The sequence below is a fragment of the Pipistrellus kuhlii genome, unplaced genomic scaffold, assembly GCF_014108245.1.
Source record: "Pipistrellus kuhlii isolate mPipKuh1 unplaced genomic scaffold, mPipKuh1.p scaffold_m20_p_5, whole genome shotgun sequence".
NCBI classification, from domain to species: domain Eukaryota; kingdom Metazoa; phylum Chordata; class Mammalia; order Chiroptera; family Vespertilionidae; genus Pipistrellus; species Pipistrellus kuhlii.
Genome location: NW_023425551.1, coordinates 61593229 through 61614544, shown reverse-complemented (window position 1 = coordinate 61614544; position 21316 = coordinate 61593229). Strand labels below are relative to the sequence as shown.

Sequence of the window (21316 nt, the reverse complement as noted above, 5' to 3'; positions counted from 1 at the left end):
ATTCATTCAACAAATATTTATTAACCAACTACTAAGTACTAGGCATTGTTCTCGATGATTGGGATTCATAAGTAATTGAGAAAGACAAAGAGACTTGGCATTTTGAAGTTTACATTCTAGAATGGGGAAACCATAAAAATAGCAAATAAGTACATTGCAAATCATGTTAAAAGGTGCTACATTCTAGGAGGGGAACAACAACACATGTGATTGTGAGTACTTGGATAGGGATAGATGGAAGCATGTATAGATGCAGAAAAATGAGTTAAGAGGCTATCACAGTAATTCAAGTAAGAGAAGATCTTGACTTAGGCCAGGGTAATAGCAGTGGAGATTATGAGATATATTTGATTTGAAGTCAAGAATACCAGGCTTGCCTGGCATATTGGATAGAATGTGTAGGAGAAAGAGAGGAGACAAGGAGAAGTTCACCATTTCTGACCTGACCAAATAAAAGGATGTTATTGCCAATAACTACAAGTAAAGGACTTTTGGAGTAAGAAAAATAAGGGTTAATTCTGAGATGTATAGACATCTGTGAAGTGATACTTAGTAGGCAGTTCCATATCCAAGTATGGGAGGGAGGTATTGTCTAGAATCATGCCATGGGCAAGATGGTTGTAGATAGAGAATGGGTACCAATAGATAATCCCTGGGGAACTTCAACAATAAGAAGTTGTGTGGAAGAGGAGAAACCAGGAGAGAAGAACGAGAAATGAAATAAATTTTACCACAGGAGATAAAAATATAATGTGGTGTCCATAAGCCAAGTGAAGATGACATATCAATGATAGTTCAAGTAAGACCATGGTTCAAATAAGTTCTTTAGTGATGCAGAAAGCAGAACCAGGTCCACTATCAACTTACAGGGATAAAGGTCTTACTTCAATGAGGAAAAAAAAATGAACAGCAAAAGTGCTCAATATTACATCTAGCTGTTTCGTACTACAGCAAATTGTCTTTTTAATCACTAGAGGTATTCATAAGGCAGGCTGATGAGTATTGCAGATCTTGTAAAAATGATTCCTGAATTGGGTAGAAGATTAGACTGTACGACCTATGAGATACACTCCAACTAATGAGTCTATTATTTCTGCCTCACTTAACACCAGAGGAGAAATACATCTGCTTTTCCATCTGTGGGCCTTCGCAGACTGTGTTCAGAATTATCTCAATGCCTCTTCATATAAAAGAAAGTGAATTATAACAATGGTTTAATGCAAAGAGGAGAGGCTTTGGGGCAAACAGACCTGAATTGCAATGTTAACACTATCAATGATACAATGTGTGACTCTAGAAAAATTTCTTAAATATTTTTAAAGTTTGTTGCTTCAGTATTCTTATCACCAGTGTTCTTGAAGGAATAGAAGAGCAGCTCACTGTGCTTTCTTAGTGTTTGACATAATGGGTACTCACAGAAACCCTAATTCTCTAAGTCTAAAATCCCAGAATGAAAGACTATTTTATGATGTTTTAAAGTTAGTTGTTTCTCTAAACTGGAGTTTTAGACGACACTCTTCATTTAAGCATATTTACTCATAAACCAGAAATAGAAGTGTATTATTTTTTTATATAAAGAAAAAAATTTCACCTGGTTTTTAAGTTCATAACAGATTTTGAAGAGTCATACTTGGGGTTAAATTTTGTACTAGATGTTTGAAGATGCTATTTCCTTACATAATAATAGCAAAATCACACAGTGTAATGAGGCAAAGACAACAAGCTGTGAATTCAGAGTGGCTGGGTATGATCCTGAACTGGTTATTTCCTAATTACCATGCTTTTGGCAAGTCAGCTCTTAGAGACTTAATTTATTTTTCTATAAAATGGGAAGGATAGAGAGATGGCCTGGCTCAGTAGTTGAAGTCATGGTTCAGTTCCTGGTTAGGGCACATGCCTGGGTTGCAGGCTCGATCTCCAATGTGGGGTGTGCAGGAGGCAGTCCATCACTAATTAGCCCAACTTATTTCTTTTCTATTTTAAATGTTTTCAATAGACCAAACAATTTTAAAAATATGATTACTAGAAAAATTAACTATTAATAATAATTCAAATAGCACAAAAGAGCAACAGAAAAGAAACCTTTACTTTTACTTATATCTATCTGTTTTTATATCATTTACCTACCTTTATACAACACACACACACACACACACACACACACACACACACACACGCAAGCGCACACAACTATATATATATATAAAAGCCTAAGTGACCTTACAAGTGAATGATCAGAATAACTGGTTGACCAATCGCTATGACATGCACTGAACACCAGGGGGCAGACACTCAATGCAGGAGCTGACCCCTGATGGTCAGCGTGCTCCCACAGCCAACCTGCTGTGGCCAGCCAGCCTCCCCAGTTTCTCCCCCCCTCCCCCCCCAGCAAACCCCATGCACAAATATTGTGTACCAGGCCTCTAGCATATATGTAAAATTCTAAAATAAATCAATTGCTTCCAAGTCTGTGCCTCTATGATTTTCATTAATTTTGTAAAATTGTTTCCCAAAATGATTGAATTTCAGTGCTCTGATGAACAGGTTATGAAGTGAAGTATATTTTTCCCCATATAATAACTATATTATTGGTTATTATAAAACTTTTTTGTCAGTTTGATAAAGAATAGAAGCATTGCATATTTATCTTAACTTGCAGTTTTCTAAGTGAAGTGCAAGTTTTGTTTTTCCTTTTCTATTTGCTTTCAACAGTATATGTTTCAAAACTATCTGGTGATATCACTGGTTTCTTATTTAATTTAAAAAATGGGGTCTATCCTATCTAATAAAGAGGGAATATGCTAATTTCCTGTTTGGCTATTGTTAATAGTGATGCTCTGAATGCTAGTGTACATTTGGAAATATTTTAAAATTTTTGCATGGATATTAATAATAAGTGTTGAGTAGTGTTTTATTTGGGTGAGACATTTATGAAACCCACATTTTTAAAAAATATTTATAAAATGATAAAAATACAAATCCTATAAAATTTCTTTTAAACATTACTTAAAAATTAAAAAAAAAATTATAAAGGTGACATTCATTCACAATTTTCTACATGGATTTAAATTTCTTTCAAAAAGTTAGGTGTAGTAAGGTCAAAATTTAGTAAAGGAGCAGTAATCCTTACCTGAAAGTTTCGAGTGGATGCATTAATTTACATTTCCTGTACCTTTTCTAGATAATTTGCTTTTCTGTTAATCTCAAGATGTTAAAATATAAGTACTTGAATTTATATAGAATTCACTTACTTCTACATGTCAATAAGTCCTTCAAATTTAATAATAATTTTGGAATCCATTCAATTGGTAACATTTTTCCTCTTGATTCTAAAAGTGATCTTTCTTATCTAGTCTCTTAAAGATTTATGTCGAAGCCACTTCTACTGCAACATCAAAAGGGATGAAAGAGCCATCTGTGCTCTAATGGGTGCAGAGAAACTTATTGAAGTTTATTAAACAAACAAACACATGATGAAACAAGCAAATAATGAATGGTAAGATTACAGACAGGGTTGTGAGATGAAGATCTTTAGGCACTCAAGGAACCCTTCAGTAAAGATGTAAGTATGGACATATCAACAGGATTTGTAATTTCATGATCCTTTTGAAGTAGTTTTTAGTTTTTCAGTTGAGAATAAAAGTGAAATGACCTCGCAGGATGGATAAAACATATTAAACCAGACATAGAAAGAAGGACAGATTATTTCAGGAAATATGAGGACATATTTTGTGAGGAAGTGGCTGAGCCCATAAAAAAAGAGGATGTGGAGAGAAGCATATATAAATCAGAATTAAAAACCCATGGATCAATGTGAGATAGAGACAAAAAATTAAGTTTCCAATGAAAAAATAATATTGAAATACATGGGATGAGCATTAATTACAAGAAAGTCATCAGAAAAGGCAATATCACTGCAAATTTCTAAATTTTGCAAGAAGAAAACAGGGTTATTTCAGGTATCATTCTACTGGAGAGAATGGAGTCCACAGCACTTTGATTTTTGTTATTTTCCCAAGAGAAAATGTGAATCTGAGTATTATTATTTTCTCAATTAATTTTTTCCTTTTTATTGAAATTATTGGGGTGACACTGGTTAACAAAATTATGCAGGTTTCAGGTGCAGAATTCTACATCATTTGTACACTGTATTGTATGTTCATCACCCCAAGACAAGTCTCCATCCATTACTGTTTATTCACTTTATACCCTCCTCCACCCTACCTCCCTGCAATTACCATACAGCTGTCAGTGTCCATAAGTTTAATTTAAATTCATAGGTGAGGGACTAGGAAATTGATATAAATGAAATTGAAATCATAAGTCTCGTCAAATTATTTCTTCCATTTCCTTTAGACAATTAAAAGTGATGCTATGCAATGGTCTCTGTCTGTAAAGATGAAATGGGTTTAAGATGAAAACTGCAGAGTGGGTTTGGGATAACCACACTGCTTAGAAAAAGAGAGAGGTGTTTCTACCTCTGGCTATATTGGCTTTGAAATGTGGTCATAATTTCCTCGGTTAGTATCTCTGGTCTCTATAACTACCCTTAAATGATCTGATAATTACTTATAAAGTCAGAAAAAATAACACTAATCAAAGACTTGGACTTATAGTTTCATTTTTCAAAGTGTAAAGAAGGAAACAGCTCTGTGGTAGGACAGGCTTCCAACCAAGCAAGGAAGGCAGTCCCTCTCTCTGGGACTGCGTAGAGTAAGATGAAATATAGAGCAAGTGTGATGCCTTTGAACATATTTTAGAACCTTAATTTTCTGCATTAATCTGCATAAGGAATTGATTTGCAAAGCAGCACAGGGGAACATGGCTGTGTTTGATCTTAAAAAGGGCCACATTTGGGGCTGATTTATACTCCTGGCAATCTCTTGCTTTAAAATGTTGGCAGTGACTCAAGGAGAGAAATGAAAAGTGGGCCTCGGGGCAAATTTAATTTAGAGAAGTTCTGATGTATTTCAGTGAATTCTGAAGGCAACATCAAAAATATATTTTTAAAAGACATGGAGGGGCTGAGAAATGGAGGTACAGTCGCAAGCGACAGGTAGATCTCCTCCAGCAAGTACATCTTTGTATCCTCCAATGCTCTCTTAACTTGCCCATGCTTCTGATGGGAGCTCCTGTTGCACATCTAGCAGAAACAAAACACAATACAGCTCTGGCCTTTTGTGCCCATCTTTTTTTCTTAGGTCTTGTCAGTCACTTTTGTGTTGAGAGCTAAGAAAGTACAGTATTGTTCTCCTTCTTCCAAGCATGAATGTTGTCCTCAGCAAAACCAAATGGTTCTATGGTTCTATTCTTTTTTTGCATATGTAATAGATTTGCACTAAATCATAATCAACACTAAATAACAAAGTAATCTTTGGAAACATGTTGAACAGTGATTAAATTCAAAATGCATATTTCTAACACTATAAACAACTCGACATAAGAAGCCACAACCAAGTTTACATGTGCAACTTCACAGATTAAAAGAATGAGTTTTGACCACTACTTGCCTGATAAAGGCTGTAAAATTATCCTATATAATAAAGAGGTAATATAAAAATTGACCCTCATGCCCTCTCAAGATGGCTGCCTACAACCATGCCGGCAGGGGGGTTAATGAAGAACAACCAAATGACTGAACAGCAGGTTGCATGGGGTGACAGGCTGGCAGGGGAGAGGGGGCATGAGGGGAAACCAGGCTGGTTGGGGGACAGTGGGAGTGATCAGGCTGGTGGAGGGTTAGTTAGGGGTGACCAGGCTGGCAGAGTGGGACAGTTGGGGATCAGGCCAGCAGTGGGGGCAGTAAGAAGTGACCAGGAAGGCAGGCAGGTGAGCAATTAGGAGCCAGCAGTACAATATTGTGAGAGGGATTTATGACTGCCAGTTTAGGCTTGATCTTGGGGATCGGGCCTAAACTGGCAGTCAGATATCCCCCAAGGGGTCACAGATTAGAGAGAGTGCAAGGTAAGCTGAGGGGACACCCCCTCTGTGCCTAAATTTTGTGCACTGGGCCTCTAGTTTTGATTATAATATGCACACCAGTTAGAGATGTTAAAACTAAAAAAAAAAAAAAAAAAAAAAATATATTGACTATAAAATATAATATATGTGAACTTAAGGAAAAAGAGATAATGGTTAGGATGGCGAGTTCTCTGCTTGAATCTTTTAGGATTATAGAAGAACATATTGCCACATTTTACCTCCTTGGAGACTTGACCATCAGGAAATAATTGCTCTGATTCTAAAACATTTGCAAATGCAAACAATGGATGTATAAGGCCTATTTATTTACAAACAAATATTTTGTTATAAACAAAAATGTTAAAATCAAGTAAGAAAAGCTATTTGTTAAAATAATTTCATAATGTGGCATATTTTCTCCAAGTTATGTGATTAAACATAAAGCATTAGAACTATACAAATCATTTTTAACATAGAATAAGACCATCCTTATGTTTCATAAGTTTAAATCTTAAACTTCTTTTCATTCTATATATTAATTAAGTCAGTAACTTAACTTGAAATTGAAGACTAACTGAAACAAAATCTACCTGGAAAGGACATGTAGTAAAGTCAGGAAAAGGTTATTTCCTCAAGAACCCCCATAATTATTTATTAACCTTTGTTGGAAAGGACTGTGTCAGGACCACATTAATTAAGAGTTCAAATAGTAACATCAAGAGCAAAGATGGTTCTGAGAGGAGTTGTCAAAAACATATCTGTTTCCAGTGTATCCCCTGAAGGATAAATCCCTTTTTATTATAAAACATTAAACTTTAAATCCATAAATACTGTTGTGCTCCTCTCAGCAGTTCATAGTATCACCTACACCACATAGTTTATAGCTCACAAGGGTACATCTACTAAGACTCAAGTTCAGTGTTCATATCTTATTTCAACCCCACTGATATTTTTGTGAGAAGAAGACAAAAATCACTCACTTGGAGAGAATCACCACTTTTGTAATGAAATATGGTTTTCAAAAGATTTATTTTAATATTATCATATAGTAAAAGAGTAAATGAAAACAAATGTAGGTCACCTTAGATAATTCTGTTCTGTTTCTCAGTACTTATTTCCTGTAAAAAACTCTAATAAGAGTTCTCTTATGTGTGATAACTAGATGGATGAAATGCACAGCCTTTTAAAAACAAATGCAGTGATTTGGCATTCTATTCATCAATTAAAAATAGTAAATTTTCTAAAGCATAAACTGAAATTTTATAATATGACATAAATCTATTAATTTCATTTTCCATATTTCGCATGAAAAAGTTACACAAATATGTAAGCATAATTAATCAAATTAAAAATATAATGGCTCACAAAAACTGAGGAATCTACAATAATAAAAGAGAAACATGCAAATTAACCATTACTCTGCTACACTCACAAGCCACACCCATCAGTCAATCAAGAACCAGAATGCAAATTAACTCAACCAAGATGGCAGCCAGCATGGAGCAGAAGCAAGCAGGAGGCTTGGGTTGCCCCAGCAATGGAAGAAGCCAAGCTTCCCGCCCGCCCTGGATGGCCCTGGCCTTCACTCAAGGCTACAAAGTTTCAATTATAGAAGGTAAATAAATCCTAGATACTTCCTTCTAGCCTGCCCTGGCCTCTACTCAAGGAGGTGTTGGGGGGAAAAAAGAAAGAAAAAAAGGAGGAGCTGGGACCTTGGGTTGTCGGAGGGTGATCAGGCCAGGAAGGGATGGCAGGGACCGTTGGGGGTAAGCAGACCAGCAGAGGGGCCAATTAAGTTGATCAGGCCATCAGTGAGGGTCAGTTGGAGGTGATCAGGACAGTAGCAGGGGGACATTTTGGAATGAGCAAGCCAGCAGGGGGGCGGCGGTTGGGGGGAGTAGGACAGTGGGGAAGGAAAGTGGGGGCAAACAGGCCAATGGGAGAAGGAGTTGGGGGTGATCAAGCTGGTGGTGGGTCATTTGGGGGCGAGAACCCCAGCAGGCAGAGTGCTTAGGGGCAATCAGGCAGGCAAGCAGGCAGAGTGGTTAGGGGCTTGAGCCAGCAGTCATGGATTGTGAAAAGAATGTCTGACCGCCAGTTTAGGCCTGATCCCTGTAAACGGTCAGTAGGACATCCTTCGAGGGGTCCCAGATTGGAGAGGGTGCAGGCCGAGTTGAAGAACAACTCCCCTTCCCCATGCACGATTTTCATGCACTGGGCCACTAGTCTATTATATATATACAAAAGCCTAAGCGACCTTTATAACTGAACAAGCAGAATTACAGGTTGACCAGTCGCTATGATTCACACTGACCACCAGGGGGCAAATGCTCAATGCAGGGGCTGTGCACTACCACAGCCAACCTCCCAAAGCCAGCCAACCTCCACGCTCCTCCCACCAGCCTGTTGGCTGCATTCACCACAATTGGAACCTCCTGCACTCCCTCCAACCACCCCATGCGCCAGTTGGCCAATCTCCCAGCCGGCCAACCTCCTGTGGCCCAACCCTCCCACCCACCACTGGATCCAATCAGGTCTGGGAGAGACGCTGATCACTGGCCAGGCCCAGGGAGCCCACCTGTGTACAGATTCATGCACTGGGCCTCTAGTCTAAAACAACAGCAGTCTCTCTGAGTATCTCTGTGTGTCTCAAAGCTATGTCTTTGAGCAATTCATAACCTCCCAGGTACCTCATCCACAAAACGAAAGTTTCACGTATTCTGTGATTTTCAAGGTTAGTCCCAACTTAAGAATTCTGTGATTCTAAAGGTATAATAATTTGCTCATGAGATACATTATAAAATCAAATTTAAAAAATTAGATGCCACAAAATACATTATATTCACTTGATATATATTCATTTGATAAGTTTACATGGTGACAGATGACTTCTAGAATTAGCGGGATGGTCATATTGTAAGGTATAAAATGTTGAATCACTGTATTGTACACCTGAAACTAATATAACCTACTATATAAGATTTCATATCAACTATTTGTAAATTTTAAAAATTGAAAAATATTGTCCCAATATTAAAATAAACTACTTTAATATTCAGCATAAAAGCACACGTACTGTCACTTGAAGAGCAATCTGAACTTGAGATGCCTTCTACTACTTGACAACCTAATTTGTTCAAAGATAGAAAGCTGGATTTTATTTACAAGCAGACATTGAGTTTTTCACTGACTTTTTCATGTCCAGTGAATAGACAAGTGTCCTTCTGAGAAACACTATCAAGTTATATAATATATAAGTATGGAATTTACTCAAAAATCCTTGCACTCTAGATTATAATGGGGTAATTATGTTCTTTAATAAAAGATACAACTTTCTTAATAACCCCTATTTCTACCATATTTCATTACTCTGTAAAATATTTCATTTATTTTTTTATGACTTCTCAATTTAATATTTATAAAAATGTGATTATAAAGTAAGTCTAATATAATTTAATGTGAAATTATATCTATTGAATGCACCTTTCTTGCAATCTAGCTTAAAAAAAAAAAGGAAGAAACAGACAAAAACTAAAAACTTTCATGCATAAAAACTTCATTTGAAAGTTAAATTTCATGGTTTGGTGGACTGCAACAGTTTAATCCCTTTTTGAAATAATTACAAACGTAGCATTCCACTTAATTATATTTACTAAAATGTACCACATTAGAAGACAATTGAGAAACTATATCATCTATTTATATAATCTTTATTATTAGAATAATTACATAGTCCTTTCTTCAGATTAACTCTTTAGAAAGTAAGTTACCAGCTTGAATATTTGAATTTTCATTGTGGCTTACTTAATGCATTTAAAAGAATAAAAACCTCTCTTGGAATTTAATATGAATATAACAATGAAATCATGCCATTGAATGATATATTTTTATAATCCTGATTGTGATTATTTAAACCTCATATGACAAAATGTCTAGTAAAATAGTACTTGGAAGAGAACAATACCATAATTATTTCTATGTAGTCTCCTGATTACAGAAGATTGATGGTTATAATCCAAGGGTCTAATAAAGACTCTATTTCATCCCTGGATATAACAATTTCCTTCTGATTGGCGAATGTTACATATTTAGTACCATTCTAAATTCTATTCATTTTTATAATAAGAATATACATTTGAACATCAACCAAAACATAATCAACTGAGTGTACATATTTAAACACTGAACCACTAACATGTTAAATAAATTATTAAAGTATCTAATTCTGCTTCCTGCATTTACAGAACAAAAATGCTGGAGACTTCAGCTGACAATTATTCTCATCATTATTCTTTAAAAACTTTTCCTTTCTCTATATCAGTATCATATATTTTGTACACCAATATAATGAAACTTTAAATATTTAGTTTATAAAAGTCAGTGAATAAAATATCATCTTATCGTGTTTTATTTTTTTCTGAATTTTATGAGACCAAAGCATGCAATGCAGTACCTTTGGATATTGTTTCACAGGGATCAATACCCTTTCTGAGAGCTTTATGTTTTTGTTGCTGATGACATCAAGATATTTCTTTTCTTCATCATCCTTTTTTCCATCAGAACCTTGGAATTTTTCAATTTCTGGGGTGAAAAAAAATCACAAGAAAACAATAGTAAGTGAAATGGGAGATCACTGTAAAATATGATGGTTGTTATGACTTCCCTTCTTAAGACTGTGAAGAATCTTGATAAAAGGGCTGAAACAGCACCTTGTTAACAGCTACATGAATTCTGCAACTGATGTAAGAGGACCCCTGTCAATCAAAACTAAAAAGGGATAATTGAAGATCTGACTGTCTTATATGAATTAATAACTTTCCTCGGAGCAATGGATAGAATGAAATATACTTTGAAGTTATATGTTTTATTTTTACTTAGAATTACTCCTAAGAAAAAAGTAACTGAAAATAGTAATTATCCATGATCTAAGATAGGGTAGTAAAGATAAATAGCATGTTATTTTATATTCTAATCAAACTTAAAGGCAGTTACCAAGGGAGTCACAGAAAAGGCACATAAAGGATCAAATATATAAGAACTATCATTCACATTCATCAACCTGAAACTGTCAGTCTGCATGTTTAAGAGGAATTACTAACTTTGCCCAATGACAACATTCCCAAAATGAATAGTTTTGAGAAATGTACACTATTTATACCTTGTGGGGTTTTTTTTAATTAATTTATTCCACAAAAACTTTTTCTGTTCTATCTGGGTTTTACAAATAGAAAAGAAAACAAGAAAAATTGTCTGCTTTTATAGAATCTATGCTCTGATAGGGCAAATGAACAATTAAAATATGAATATACTAGTATGTACACATGCATATTTATATATGGACATAAAGAATGAATACAATAAAGCTATTAAAATACAAAGGAAAGTTCAGTCAAAGAGATGGGTTATTACTTTAGATTTATAAGGTGAGGTGAGCAGAACCTTGAATAATGAGAAAAATCACGTCAGGAGAGATTGAGAAATCAAGTTTTACAGTTGCCTCGAGAAACAGCTAGACTTACTCTGAGGAAAGATTACATAAGACCTTGTAGACAAGTGACATTTTCTGCTTTTTATTGTGAATAATGGAAAGCCATTGGGTGTTTTGGTGCAGGAAAGAGGAAGCCATATTTGATTTTTACTTGAAAAGGTAACAGCAGATGTAATATGCAAAACCCGTCATAGCAGAGAGCAAGCAATCAGGAAAAACAAATATTATTTGTCTAGCTGAGAAATGATGGTGACTTGTTTGAAAATAATATAAATGAAATGGTGAGAAGAATGTATATAGCTAAAATCGCTTTGTAGAATTCACTATGTAAAATCAATGTTATAAAGAATTCTTGGAAAATTTATTTCCCTTATTTATTTTAGATTATTGGACGGTTATTATTAGCATAAAGTCACCTAAAAACATTTATTTTCTCCTTACTTTTGGTCAATTGTACTTTTTCAAAGCATTCCCTAAATTAAAATATGAAAGTGTCAGTTTATTTAGTTTTCTTAGAGATGAAACAATATCCTGCTTCTGTTATTTTGGAGACAAATAAGTGATGATAGTTTTTAGATAGAGAAATTATTAATTCATATTAAGTTATGTTGCATGTTTAACAATTATTTTTAAAGGACTGACTACTTCTGCAGGTAGAAGAAATACTACATTATAAAACAGCTCTGTACTTTGTTATTTAATTTTTAATTAACATCTTTCCCAAAGAAATTTCATATAGTATATATAAAATCCCTATAACTTTCTGGTAGTAATCTTACAGCATATTATTTATCTGGTCCGTGTGAAATTAAAAAAAAAAGTTTAAGTAAGATCACATTTCTTAACAGATAATGCTCAAATGAATGCCACACTGTATAGTTTGTGTCATTTTATACTTTTTCGGTTAGATGCTATAATCTTCTTAAAGACAATTATCTTACACTGACTATTTGAAAAGAAAGTTATTTGTAATAGGTCTATAATTTCACATTTTTACGAAGGCATCAGATTCTTACTTTTGTATTCCAGAGTATTAACAAGTCACTTTGACTTTTTATAAACCAAGAAGCACTCTCTTTTTAAGAATTTCAATCCATTATATAATTATTACATACAAAACCCTGACAACTGCAAAGAAAGAAAATTCATTATGTCCTCTGATGTTGACAATAAACTTTTCATCACTGCCCTTCGGGTACATGCACCTACATAACGTTGTACTTCCTAGATTGCTAAGGTAATTGTAACATAGTTCACACTGAAGAAGCTGGCTCAATTCCCAATCTGTTAGATGTATAGCTTCCCCCTTGTCATTCTGTCATAAGAATAAATTGAATATGTCTGGTATTATTTGCCTTCTACAAAACTACAACCTTAGACATTTTTAGATTTTGAAATTTCATCAATTTCTGATTAATAACTTTTCCATCAAGGAGAAGAGCTGAATGAAATAACATGTTCACTGCTTTTTCTGTTCCATTCTACACTTTCCTTTCAAAAGGTTTGATATTTCTTTTGCCCTTCTTATACTTTGGGGGAGTTGTCTGTCCTTACATATATATCTATTGATACATGACTAATAGCTCAGTAATCGCATTTATCAACAACACAGTCACAGAACAGTATATCCCAAACTTGCCTAGCTTTAAAATCAGTGAAAACAATGTATACAGAACCTTTATTTTTTAAATGTTTATTGTAAAGTAATTCTTTTCTTATTTCATAATTAATGCATGAATAACTGAATAGTTTTGGGTAGAAGTGGTAAATCATTTTTATACTTGTTTATATAGTCTATTTAAAATTGGCTGCTATATTATTGAGAAAACATATTCAATATATTAAGGCAGAGCAATTGTTTTCTTTAAAAAATGTTAAACTACATAGATTTTACAAGATAGTCACTTTTTAAAAATTTTATTTTATTCTTTAAAGTATTACAAATAGTAGTACATATGTCTCCCTTTCCTCCCCATTGAACTCCCCTCTCCCCACTTCCCTTTTATATTCCACATTTTCTTTATCCATTCATCTGTCAATGCACATTTGGGTTGTTTCCACCTCCTAACTATTGTGAGTAATTCTTCAGTGAACATGGGTAAGCAAATTAAATCTTCAAGATCCTGCTTTAATTGGATATATACCCAGAATTAGATGGCTGGGTCCTACGGTAATTACATTTTTTATTTTTTGAGGATTCTCCACACTGTTTTCTAAATGACTATATTTTTAATCAGAATTTGTGAATAGTATATGAAAAGGGCTTATATTCTCTGTTGTTGGGCAAAATGTTAGATATAAATTAGTAAAATATTTTTTATCCATACTGGATCCATCTTGAAATGAAAAAAGGTGTGTGAGAATTTCTTTAGAATATGTACATAAAAGAAGAGTTTGGGTTCATAAATTATGTATAAACTTAATTTGGCAAAGTTCTGCTACTTTATTCTACAAAATACACCAGGCACATTCTACAAAGTGGAAGTATTTCTCTCACTTCCATTTTCCTCCAATGGCTTAATTTTTGAGCCTCACCTAATTCTCTTATAGAAACAAGAAAAGCACCTAGGATAAGAAAAGAAGAAAAAAACAAACAAACAACTGAATTCTGAAAACATCCCCACAATCCAGTGTTCTAAAAGAACCCTATAATAAAAGTGAGTTTCTCAAAACACTGAATACAGTAGGAATTCTGTTGGATAAGCAATTTTGGGAAGATCATGAATGAATAAAAATGAAAATCCCAACCCTAGCTGGTTTGGCTCAGTGGATAGAGTGTCAGTCTGCAGACCAAAGGGTTCTAGGTTCAATTCAGGTCAAGGTGAGCTTGATCCCAGTTGGGGACATGCAGGAAGCAGCCAATAATTTCTCATCATTAATGTTTCTATCTCTCTCTTCCTCTCCCTTATTCTCTGAAATCAATAAAAATATATTTTTTTAAATTAAAATTCCAAAGAACACACAAATGGGAAATAAGTATATGGAAAGATGCTCAAAATCACTAATCATAAGAGAAATTCAAGTTTCAAAGGCTTATTTATTCAAAAGGAGAAATTACCTCTAACCAAGATATGTATAACTAGAGTTCCCAAAAGATGAAAATGAAAACAGTAAAAATTTAAAAAAATTAAAAGATATAAAAGATGAAATTATTTCATAAAACTATATAATACCATAACATGAATTTAATAGTATGTCTAGCTCAATGTTCTGAACTGAGGGAGAGAGAGAGGCAGAAGGAAGATAGAGAAGGTTAGTAATGAAAACTTCATTTTGACCCTTGGATTTGGCAAGATAAGGATGCTGGTGATCTTTTTCATAAGGAGTTCCATCACTGGAAGTATATCTAGGAGAAAAATAGGTGGAGAGGATGTATATCAAGTAAGTATGAAGCTTCTCCCTACTGCTACTCTGGTTCATTGCCTTCCAAAACTCTGTTCTAAACTCCTTGAGGCCTACCTGTACTGCAGTTCCTTTATTTTAATAAAAAGTTTCCCCTTTCTTTCTAACTTAGGACCTAAATCACTGTCTTTGATTTTACCTGAACCAAGCACACATTCAGTTGAATTCATTGTGAATCAGATTGAATTCACAATCCACATCTGCCATCTTCCATCTCTTCAGACATCAAGCCCAGACAATCTTCCTGAGTTTTAAATCACTTCAGCGTCTTACTCTTGCATATCCACTCGAAAATTTCCAAGACATATGAAGCTCATACACCTCAAAGTGAATTCATCTTAACTCCAAAGACTATCCTTGCCTTGCATTCCTTTCCACCACATGGTTACTACTCACCCAAAATCAAGAACACAAATCTTGAGCATTAGTACTCTCTGGTCTCCACCATTCTACATGCAGTAACCTTCACGTTATACTAATTCCATCTTTGCAGCTCCTTTCAAATCCAGCTTCTCCGCCACTGCTCCCTCCCCTTTGCCAACATTTTCACCAATGGCAGGAGCCATAGTTTCCCTGAAGACCCATGCACAACTTGTTTCATATCCAAGCTGTCTTCGTAAACATAGACTTGAGCATTACAGATTTCGCTTTGCTATTGGAATGTTGTCTTTGTGGTTTTTTTTTTTTTTTTTTTTTAATTCCATGGTTATATCGAACATTAGAATTTCCTTTGTTGAATGAATGAGTGTGGCTATTCTGACATCTATTTCTCATTATCTGAAGGTGAAATTCTTGATTTTTTTTTCCTGCCACTAAAAATTGATCAATGATTCTTTTACTGTCTCTTGCCACATTCTAGTTTACTTCTTGACATCCTGAGGGAAACACTGCATTCTCTCCTCACACATGCCCTAAGCAAACCATGTGCTTAGAGAGTCTCAGGCTTTTGCTTATGATCTTTTCTTCTTCCTCTGACCAATGAAGGATATTCTTTCTTTAAGGCAGGCCCTGCTCATTTTGCATGCTTACCCCATCCCAGGTCTCCCTTACCACTTCACAGTTTTAAAATACAACACTTGCATTCTTTTGTAATGTGCTATGTGTAAGTGTTCAAGTGTTTTCCCATTGAACTGTGACTTCCTAGAGATCAGAGAACACATCACACCTTTTTTTTTTTCTTTTCTTTTTTCCTTTCTTTTTCTTTTTTTTTCTCCAAGCACTCTTTACATACTTACTATCAGGCCTACTCCTCAAATTGTCTGTTCAAATAAATTTTCTAAAAAACTGTCTCATTTTTTTAATTGAAAAACCAAACAAACCTAGAATATATGTGACTTTCAATATAAAGATTTTTTAGATTATTGTTTACATAGGAAAATGTATTTCTATTAGACACAATGACACATTTTAAGATTCATATATATTTCCAAAAAATGCAATAGTACAACATTTTTATAGTCTGGAGTAGTTTTAATCTTATGTACATGTTATAAAAACCATAAAGAAAATGAGAGTGACCTCTGAAAGAGGCAGTAAATATTCAAAGCAACTGTTTTTTTGTACAAGTGATATTGTTTGCATTTTTACAACCAAATATCTCTTCTTACTTTTATGTTGTTGTTTAACTGTAATTACAGTTATATTTTAGGAAATTGGTTGACATGTCATGCATTATAATTTTTATGTAAAATGTTAGAAAATAATCTCTCAGCATTTTTATTCAACATATTCACTTTTTAAAAATGAATTACTAATGTTAAGCAGAAGCAGTTTGTAGTCATTACTAATTCATTTCTGATTCTCATACTCATATTTAACCATACTTATTTCTAGAGCATGAATAGAACATATATTCTATTCCATATTTATAAAAAAAATAACAGAGATTTTACTTTTGCAAAAGATATCTTAAAATATACTTTCTTAATTAAAATAAAACAACACACAATGGCTTAAAGGGGGGGACCTATGTAATACTTTCAACAATAAAGTTTAAAAAAAAACATTCAAAAATCAGTAGCAGCTCAAACTTCATTGTTTAGGTTCAAATTAAAATACCATGTTTGAGCTGGCTTTTATGGTTATATTTATCTAAATCAGCATTTATTCTCGTTAGACTAATTTTGTAGAAATACGATACCTCATGTACTTGAATTTGTATTCATTTATTTCCAAGCCTGATCAAAAGCCTAATTTCATTAGGCATTCCTGGTGTTTAAAAAATCAGTTTTGCAGAATTGAATGAAGGTGAGCTATTACTAACTGAAGATAAAAATTCCTAATATATCAACAGAGGAGGTATTTAAATAGAACTGAGTGAGATCTTTTCATATAGGTGGAGCTACACATATATAGCCTGTGGTGCCTGGATTCTTTCACTTAGCATAATGTTTAAGTTTATTTGAGCTGTAGCATGTCCCTATACACTATTGCTCTTTATGGTTAAATAAATTCCATTGTATGAATGTATCTTTGTTTATCCATTCATTACTTGATGGGCATTTGGATTATTTCTACTTTTTTAAATCGAACCACGACCATTGGTTGAGAAACTAGTTGTTCCACATTGAATGTATTTTGAAACCCTTATCAAAAATCAATTGATCATAAAATGAAGTTATATTTCTGCACTTTAAAAGCTATCCCATTGATCTATCTGTCTGACATAATGCTAATACCACTGACATTTATGTAGCTTTATAGTAAGTTTTGAGATCATGAAGTTTGAGTTTTTTAAATTTGCTTCTTTTTTTCATGATAAATTTGGCTATAGATCCCTGGCTGCCAATATAAATCTTATCTTTAGTTTGCCAGGTTATGTAAGACAACAGCTGGAATTTTGGCAGGTATTTCATTGAATTTATAGGTCAATATAGTACCATCTTATCAGTATTTAGCCTTTCAAGCCATAAAAATGTGATTCATTTCTATTTATTTAAGTCTGTTTTGATGTCTTTCAACAATGTTTTGTGATTTTCAGCATACAAGCCTTACAACTCCTGTTTAAATACTCATTCCTAAGAATGTTATTATTTTTATCTAGTGTAAATGAAATTATTTTCCTATTTTATGTGTGGATCCTTCACTGCTTATATAGAAATATAATTTATATTTGTATGATCTTGTATTTTGGAACTTTGATATTTTTTATTTAGTTTAAAAATTTTGGTGTGTCTTTTTTAATATTTTTTTTATGTCAACTGCATTTAACATTTACACTCTGTTAACAATCCATTTATCTTATTTCCTACCACATATTCGTTGGAAGAGAGAGTATAATCACAATATTCCTCCTCATCAGCAAAGTTTTTAATAAAATAAATATAAGAAGCAATGCCTGAATGAGAAATTTCTTAGTCACCAAACAAAATGTCTCCCCTAGAAAAACAAATACATTTCTTATAAAGCAGAGCTAAATTTTTTATTGTAGTAAAATTAAAATTAATACTGTGAAATAATGACAGCTCTCTGAGAATGTTTTCTGAACTAAGGAATGTAAAAAAGCCCTTAGGCACTCAATAAATCTTCATTGAATGAATATAAAAATGAATGGAGTATATATAAATACATAAGGTATGCACAGAAAAACCAGTGAATTCTCATCCCCAGAGAAAAGTCTCAGTGCAGACACAATGGACTCAGGGCTGATTCTTGGTGTAAGTTGGAGAATAGGGACCCTGAGCCTTAACTCTATTTCATATGAACAAATGGAGAAGAAATAAAAGGACTATTAGAAATTATTTTTAAAATTTAAATTAATGATATATAGAGAAGCACTGCCTTATAAATTGTTGTCTGTGTCTAAAAAAGATTAAAATAGAGGCAGAATAAGAACTGGTCATGGACTCTACAAAGTGATTTTCCATTACTTTTGGAGTGGACAAAATGACCTCAAATTTTCCTGTAGGATCTAAATTTCTATAAATAAACAGAACTCAAGTCCCTAATAAAAAGTGAATATTGCTTCTAGAAAATAGAATTTGGAACACCTAGCTAAACCAGTCCCTACCATTTGCAAGGCCTGAGATAATATCGATAGTATAAATAGAAACCCCTATACCACAAGTCTAAATATTTCAACTTATAAACCAAGTTAACATACTGTTATATATCCTAGTCTTCTTACTTTACAAACAGACCTTACTTAATATTGGTATTGCTATTCATTACTTCTTAATCAGCATACTTCAATTAGGTAAATGATCTGGTAGAATGTAGATATCTAGTACTCCTCCAAGTTCTATGCAAGAACATGGTATAGGAAGAGGCAGACACCTTCTCCGCTCTATCCAGTACTGCTAAAGACCATGCCCCCATTTGTGTGGATGCCCATTCCACACCACCAACTCCATCCCTGCAGAGAGCCATGTCTTGGAATTCTTTAGCTCTGGGGCTTGCACATCCATAGTGTGGTGTGTCCATGGGAAGATGCACATCCAGACCATACAGCCAAGTTTCAGTCATACATCCCCGGCATAAAGCATGCCTTAGAATCCTACAAGCCAAATAGTCACACTAGCAGTGAGGTCTGCTCTTAGAAAGATGGACCCAAAAAACATATGTAAATAGGCCCTCGAAGCAAGCTTTGGGCCAAATAGCCAGGAATTTTAAGTTTACAGAGAATGTTCTAGAGACTGAGGGTGGACTGACTTTATATGGGCAAAACAATTTGACCCTATAAGAATCCTTGACCCACGAGAAAGGCACAGCCTGATAAGCACCATAAGGGGCTTCTGTAAAGCATAAAGCTCAGGGCAGGGACCTCCTGGCCCAGGCCTAATAAGGATGGTAGCAGGTTGATGATAACCTGCTTTGATCTTGTGCCTTCCATCATGCAAAATAAAAATCACAATGATCAAAGGGCGTGTACAATAATTAAAGCAACTATTTAAGCTTTTAATCTTACGGGAAAGAATCAGAACAGGGATTCAGAACAGGAAAATTTCCCTCAAAAAGAGGGTATTAGATTATAATAAGTGAATTTGTCATAGAAAGTTAATTTCAAAGTCCCCCTTGGATATGTAAGCAAATTTAACAGTCTTATGTCTTTCCCTAAAATTTAATCACAACCTGAGGCAAATGTGATAAAGATATGTATCATAATATCAAGTTAAAACTTGCAAACTCAATTGTGAATATAGATCAAACTGTATTTCCAAAAACCTGTATTTTACTGAGGAAACACTGTAGTACAATCAAATCAACATGAATTCTAACTGCTACATATACAATATATCATCAATCATTTACAGGAAGTGTTCCTTAAGATTACTCTAAGAGCAATGCTTCTAAAAATAACGGGTCCTGGAGTTTAGTCTTCTAGTAAGACACACATTTGCCAATTCAAGTATTTATCACACTAAGCATTAAAAATGAGTCTTTCAGACTAATAAACAGGAAAGCCCTCTAGAGTGCTTAGTAGAGACAAAGTCCATGAATTTATAAATACAGATTTTAGTGTGGGGATAAAATTCTAATCTTATGTAAACAGATGGAAGAAGCTTATATTCAAAATAGAATAGAAAAGGTATAATTAAAATGTGGCAGACATTTCAAAGACATTTTGAAAGTTGTAAGAAAGGGCTGTGAAATTTTAAATATATTTTGAACTGTGTGCAGTTCATATTAAAATGTCCAGGATACTTTAAGACATCACATAAATGACATCTAGCTAGTTTAAATGATAGAAGACAGTGAGCTACACGGGAAAATTCATGCTTCTATCAAAAATATATTAACTTGAGAAATAAACTTTCACTTTTGCTTTGGTCAAATAGATTAGAAGAATAAAATAGTCTACCCTCCAACCTTAAACCACGAATCACCATTATAAAGGCAGAGCTATTAGGAGAGCAAACTCTTTTTATAAAAGATAGCCAATGTTTAGTCATATTGATGTTTACACATTTCAAAGTTATACACGTTCATAAAATTAATGACACAAGATATTTCAGGGGGGTGTAATTTGTCTCCTTAATTCCAGACATGTTTTTCTTATGGATATTCAAAAAGTCATCTTTAAATAATCTTTTGGGTCAAAAATTCTATATAATTGCTTAAAATGAACATGCAATAGGTATTTGTGTTTTAAGATGTACTTTCCAAGCTATATGTGAAAATAACTTTATTTAAAAATAACAGGTACTAAGTGTAGAGTTTGCACTTATTTTAATTATACATTTTCAATCAGTACACCCATTCATTACAGTTAAAATAGTATTTAATAATAGTTATACCATTTCCAAAATTTTATAATTAGTGAATAGGAATGTGGCTGATACTTTTTCAGTAACTGTTTTCTGTTTCCCACACCAATGTAATAATTGACTTCCCAATTCAATTTCATTATCTATTGGTATGTCAAAATTAGAAACTTAGCAACTCCCCTTATCTCATTTTTCTCTTTACCCTTATATATCTAAGACATCACTCAATCTTCCCAGCTTCATTTTAAAATATTTTCAG

The 21316-nt window shown here is 33.8% G+C and overlaps 1 protein-coding gene across 4 annotated transcripts in view; it reads right to left on the bottom strand.

Annotated features, from left to right (window-relative positions):
• The window catches only part of KHDRBS2 (KH RNA binding domain containing, signal transduction associated 2), a 461654-nt gene that overhangs the window by 377837 nt on the left and 62501 nt on the right, over positions 1–21316 (bottom strand). For all 4 annotated transcript variants that reach the window (XR_006740033.1, XR_006740034.1, XM_045572975.1 and 1 more), the window contains exon 2: positions 10415–10542. Coding sequence is in view for 2 of the 4 variants with exons in the window: in XM_045572975.1 (XP_045428931.1) it covers positions 10415–10542 (128 nt within the window). In the remaining 2 variants the exon portion in view is untranslated. The remainder of the gene's footprint in view (positions 1–10414; positions 10543–21316) is intronic.